The sequence below is a fragment of the Nuphar pumila genome, chromosome 2 (genome assembly GCF_984573655.1).
Source record: "Nuphar pumila chromosome 2, dmNupPumi1.hap1.1, whole genome shotgun sequence".
In the NCBI taxonomy this organism is placed as follows: domain Eukaryota; kingdom Viridiplantae; phylum Streptophyta; class Magnoliopsida; order Nymphaeales; family Nymphaeaceae; genus Nuphar; species Nuphar pumila.
This window is the reverse complement of record NC_143250.1, coordinates 114,589,476-114,595,475: the sequence shown is the minus strand read 5'-3', so window position 1 is coordinate 114,595,475 and position 6,000 is coordinate 114,589,476. Positions and strand designations below refer to the sequence as shown.

The 6,000-nt window shown below is 38.3% G+C and overlaps 1 protein-coding gene across 1 annotated transcript; it reads left to right on the top strand.

Moving 5' to 3' along the window:
- Nucleotides 1–2,315: 2,315 nt before the first annotated feature.
- LOC149846821 (uncharacterized) lies at nt 2,316–5,578 on the top strand. The gene is made up of 3 exons (XM_089998162.1): nt 2,316–2,505; nt 4,738–4,938; nt 5,235–5,578. Exons 1-3 carry the CDS (start codon nt 2,395–2,397, stop codon nt 5,268–5,270), a joined length of 348 nt encoding a protein of 115 aa, XP_089854288.1. The 5' UTR covers nt 2,316–2,394; the 3' UTR covers nt 5,271–5,578.
- The last annotated feature ends 422 nt before the right edge of the window (nt 5,579–6,000 follow it).

The following is a 6,000-nucleotide window of genomic DNA, read 5'->3' as shown; positions in this document are numbered from 1 at the left end:
CTTCTTACTTGCTGGGGGAGCGATCTCTTAGAGGAGTGAAAAGCAGATGACCATTGTTGCTCACACCATGGAGGTACAATTCATAACATTGTACGAGACTACTTTGCAGACCATATGGTTGAAGAACTTCATATCACAGTTAAAGGTGATCAATTCCATCGAGAAACCACTGAAGGTCTACTGTGATAATGAAGTTGCAGTGTCCTTTTCGAACAACAACAAAAGTACTATATCATGCAAGCATATGACGCTAAAGTATTTTGTTGTTAAAGAAAGGACGATAGATCATCTAGTGTGTATTGTTAATATTGGTACCAAAGAGATGATTACTGATCTTCTTACTAAAGGGCTAGCACCGGGATTATATTCTGAACATATATTGAGGATGGACTTGTTAAACTCTTTTTGACATATGCACATGAATAAAGTGATCACGTACAGTTTATTGATTCTCATTATGGTTGTTAATCTCATAAGGATTAGAGATTTAACTAAGGATCTGTAAAATATATTTGTAAAGGCCAATCTATTCATCAAGTCATTCCCATAAAGTTTGCTGATTTATCATCGAAACAAGTGAGAGAATGTTGGGATAAGGCACACATAGTGGCAGTTACCCACATATGGTAACTTTCCCCTTATAGTGTCCCTTCCGATAAACATAAGGAAAACAAGAAAGGAAACGGCTACGTAACTGTTTCCCTTGCTACAACTACAAAAGGGTATCCATTTGTGACCCTGATATGAGCGAGCATACAGAGAAAAACACAGAAGAAGGTTAAGGAAATTACCTTTTCCGAGCATTTTTCATAAAAAGAGAGAAGAGGGATCTTGCTCACCGACTGCTGAAGGAGCCTGCACTCATTGGTGGGCTGCAGTCTGGCTGAAGAGTGAAGCTCACCCTATTTCAGCCACCAGCGCCACCGCCATCGATCTGGTTATTCGATGGCAGCATTAGGCCACCACTTTTCTGCTGTTTTCTGTTTGTGCGTTGGCTGACCCCAACAAATTAGCCTATAGCATATTAACATGGGCCATGAGAACATGTTTCCTTGCCCCCAAAAGCCAAACAATAAGATACAATAAGGGTGTGTTTGACATGCAGGATAAGCTTAAGGGAGAGAGACTGATCCTTGCTCGAGTGTTGTCCTGGGTTTACAGCAAGCAGCTGCGAGTAACACTCCCAGGGGGTGTGACCTACTCTTCTGGGAGTCAAACACATCATAAGGATGTGTTTGATATGCTAGACAAATACCATGCAAGCAGGACACACGGTGTTTGTCTTGAACATGCCAGTCGCACCCCTGGAGGTGCAACTGGTGTGTCCCACAAAACAAGGGTGAAAATGGCATGTTCCATCAAATCGAATCCTGCTCAGAGCATTTGGTCTGCACATATCACACACGGGACACAACCCCGCCCAGGCCAGTACAGTGTATCAAACGCACCATGAGAGTACATTTGGGGTAGTATGTTTGGAAGTGAGAAATATGTAAGAAAAGTGATACAAAATGACAAATCCATACAATTTTTTGGACCCTTCCAAACGAGATAAAATTTCTCTCAGAGAGAGTTTTTCTGAAAAATACACTTTTTGATAGTGAACGTTCCTCCATCAAAAGAATCTTTCCTACCAAAGAAAAATTGTGAGGTCCACTCCCCACCACCCATCTCACCATCAATATCACCATCCATCTCACCGTCATTACCACCTGCCATCATCACCCCATCCTCCTCTCTTTCATTCTTTTTAAGATTTTTTTCCTGATGCCCAAACAATTGAAAACTTATCATTTTACAAAAAATATCATATCAAAACTTTCCATAAGTAAATATTTTTTTCTATGAGAGTTTTTCTTGCTTTCAAACGTGCCCTTGGTAAAAATAACTCATTTGTTTATGGAAAAATATACGTGTAAAAATAAATCATAAAATAGCGGATCGAGTTATAATGATAAAATGATAAATTTAAAACAGGAGTTAACGTTAACCCAAAAACAGCCCAACCATTAATTCATGATTGAGAGAATTTGATTAACCCAAAGTAAAACTTTGGTGTAAATTGGCAAATTCAAACTTTTGGTTTGTGCATGAATTAGACCCAAAAGTTTGCAGGGTATTTGAAAATTTCCCAAAAAATGAGAGTATTTTGAACTTACAAAGCAAAATATCGGCTCATAAACGTAATTTTTTAAATAATAAAAAAAAGGAAAAAAAATGGATGTACGTGGGAATATGCTGCCATTGACTTTATTCTATATGCATTTATTGTTACAAGGGAAGTTTTCAACCTAGGGTCATTCTGTAGTCTGGAGGCTCTGGATGCTCCTCCTATTTAAGAGAGAGAGAGAGAGAGAGAGAGAGAGAGAGAGAGAGAGTGAGTGAGTGGTAGCCATGCCTTGCTTGAACATCTCAACGAACGTGAGCCTCGAGGGCGTCGACACCTCTTCCATCCTGGCTGAGGCCAGCAATAACGTCGCCAAGATCATCGGCAAACCTGAGAGCGTAAGCACCTTTCTTTCCCTTTTGCTCCTTTTGCCTCTGCTTTTCACTCTTCCGTCCATCGTTGGTGGTGTTCTATCAAAATGGTCACTCCTATTCCATTCTGTCTTGGTGGGTTTCGTCTTTTGATGGCAGTACTTTGCGTACATCGATGTTGGTGGTTTCAGAAATTGGAAGACTTTGCTTGTTGGAAGTGCCCATTATTGCTTGCTCCATATTATTTAAGCCCCAGTTATCATTTGATTCATTTATGCATAATTTTGTAATTTTTTTGTTATATTGATGGTTACTAAGTACCCAATTGTATGAAATATTTGGTCGATTTTTTTTTTCATTTTTGGGTGTTTTCACTTTGGTTGGAGTCGATTGTAGTGAGAGAGCATGATTAGTACAATGCTTGTACAATGCTTGGTCTTGTTGAAGAGTCGATGGATGGGTTCATAATGGTTTTCTTGAACTTCTTAAGTCTCTTATGAGCTCTTCTTTATGAAGTTTGGGTATCTAAGAGTCATTGCATAGAATTTTCCTGCATACATATTATGCATTGTTTAAATATTGTCAAATCCAAACTCATTTTTTTCATTGGGCATTGGTTGTTTGTTGTCCTGATGTAATATATCATGAATATTAAGTTCGTCTCTGTAGATTATTTTCGTGGCTTTGCTCCATATATTCTTTTGTTTTCCTTCTTCTCGATAATTTATGTATATGTTGTTTCTGAGTTAAGGGAACCGCAAAGATTATGGTTAAGGATTTATGGATTCTTTTTAGGATTCAAAAGCTAAACCATGTGCTAATAAAAGAAATTGGAGGATTTCTTCTCTATGCCATGCATCTTATATGATTTAAGGATGATTAGTGAAGCTAAGGTTGGTGATTCATTTCCTGTGTGTCATTAGTGGTTGTTGCCCTATTGTGACGGTTGGGAATCCCTCCAATGGGAAACCTTTGCTGAGGTTCGCCAACTTGCAATCTTTGCAGAGTGGACTGGAACTATCTTAACCAAGGAATTGCGGTTTGGATCCTAAAGTGTTTGTCACTAAGCTTGACTAAGAAAATAAGGGCCTCTTTAAATTGGCCGCTCAACTCAAAGCAACCTTGAAAAGTTGTGATTTATTTAACTATCAAGATGGAATATGAGGAGGTCTTCCTCTTCACTTGGGCATCTGTCGTAACAAAAAGAAAAGAAAAAGGTTTCTCTTGGTGCCTCTTAGAATAACCTCGCCTTTTTACTGCCAGAACTTGGTTCTCTTGTGGCAGCACACTATTTGTGTCAGAGTTGGAAAAAATTTGTTCCTGGTGTTGAATAAGGCAAACTAGAATTTGTACTGATGACAAAGTGAATACAAACTGGTTGAGTTTAAAACCTTGAAGATGCATCATTGCACGAATGTGTGCATACCCATGTGATCAAGTTTACCCATCATGTTGGAGCTGACATCTAGATGCAGGGGATTAGCTTCCTTGAAGATGTGCATGCCCATCAGTTATGAAGGTTTCATCTGCTTTGAGTTTTCTGACATAGATTAACAAGTCATGAAAATCATGCTCTATCAAATACAAATACAACTCACATATTATCAACATGTGCCTTGCTCTTGATGGTTTGGCATGACATTTAAAACTTATCAAACTTGTGGAACAGCACTTACATTGCCTTTAAGATGTCTGGTCTGGGTCTTTTGTTTACATTATGATTTGAAGTTACTTAAAATTTGTAATTATTAGTATGCTGCATGTTAAATCTTAGACAGTTGAAAAGTAATTCATGTCTTAATCGGGTGAGTTGGCATATATTTAGCCAAAATAATATGCTTTTATATGATTAATATTAGTTTATATGACAGTCATCATACTTGGCTCTAGGACAAGTCATAATTAGTTTTTTGGTATCAAGCTGAACCAAGTTGGATGCATGACCACTCTGACCGGATCCCTACCTCTGGGAGTTGTTCCTAGGTGAAGCAAGTGGGACGTTATGCCCCATTGAGGTGATCCTGCATGGGATGCTGTAGTTTGTGAAGTAAAACTATTGCATGGTTTATGCTATTGGGTCCGTATTCACTCATATATGTTTGAATTGGTTAATGCTTTATCAACTTGTGTCAAATTGACTTAATTCAAAATGTAAATGTGTATCTAGTGGCATGTTATGTGCATGTGCTCCTCTGTTGATGGTGGACAAGCCGATACTGAGATTTGTATTTTGTCAACAAAATCTTGTTGGCTTTACAGTATGTGATGATAGTGCTGAAGGGGTCTGTGCCCATTTCTTTTGGAGGAACTGAACAACCTGCTGCATATGGGGAGCTGGTCTCCATTGGGGGCTTGAACCCAGATACGAACAAGAAGCTTAGTGCTGCAATTGCTGCTATTTTGGAGACCAAGTTATCTGTTCCAAAGTCGCGTTTCTTCCTCAAGTTTTATGACACCAAGGTAAACACATCACAAACGTCTCCTTCCAAACCCACTCATGTGTCCTTCCAAATAGTGTCTTTTATCTACCTTTCATGTTTGTTAGGCACATTATCAAGACTTTGAACAGTGCCTGCATGCTTTACATCAGCACCAAATCTTGCAAATAACCCTTTACTGGCAAAAAAATGTGTGAAACTTTGAATGGAAAATTGCCCAATCAAACCCTTTATTCATTTTAATCTTTTGCATGTGGGTTGTAATGGGATTTCTTCTTAGCTTTCAACTTACTAATGTTTATGTTTGCTGACTTGAAGGGTTCCAACTTTGGATGGAATGGCTCTACCTTCTAAGATGGAAGCTAATTTCCTCAGATTCTTCATTTCTATAAGTGATATACTTTGTTTTTTTGTCTTTGGGGTGTTGGGGAAAGAATGGCATATGAAAAGTTACATTTTCATGTGAATTCTCTGCAATCTTACTGTTGCTGAGGAATGCATAGTTCCTCCATTAAATGTTGTTTAGACTTTGGCATTGCGAAATGTAGAAACTACTCAGACCTTTCCTCTTATATGGCACAATATTAGGTAGTCTTAAAGCTAAAACATCATCTCCACATTTTAATGGCTTTTGATAACGTGCCATTTTAGTGGCTATTTTACCCGTTTTTGCCATGTTCAGCTTCATGTGTTGAAAAAAATGCTATTTGGTAGTTTGGCTTAAGATTGTGACCAAGTTCATGAGTTCATGTTGGCCATTTGAAGCACCCTGATTGTGACTTTATAAACTTGGGCGTGTTTCATTCTACGCCAAATAATGCGTCATTATATTGGTCTGAATCTAGCATTGACCGGGTTCAGTTGAGAGATTTGAAAAATCTAATTGGAATTACTAAGACGCCATCATGAAGAATGAATTCTCCACTTTGTGGTTGTGGATGGATTAACTTAGTTTTTAGTTTATTTAGTTTGTTATTTTGTCAAGCAAACTATTGGTTGACAAGTTCAAAAGAAATGCTGGCTAGAGCAAATATCCCATGATTACCAAGAAATGGTGTTTGCTGGGCTGTTGTCTCATGTTGCT

Bases quoted from the DNA above. Each gene is read 5' to 3' on its own strand.
- LOC149846821 (XM_089998162.1), top strand. From the start codon at position 2,395: ATGCCTTGCTTGAACATCTCAACGAACGTGAGCCTCGAGGGCGTCGAC. The intron at 2,506-4,737 runs GTAAGCACCTTT...TTGGCTTTACAG, and splicing joins TCATCGGCAAACCTGAGAGC to TATGTGATGATAGTGCTGAA. The intron at 4,939-5,234 runs GTAAACACATCA...GCTGACTTGAAG, and splicing joins TCAAGTTTTATGACACCAAG to GGTTCCAACTTTGGATGGAA.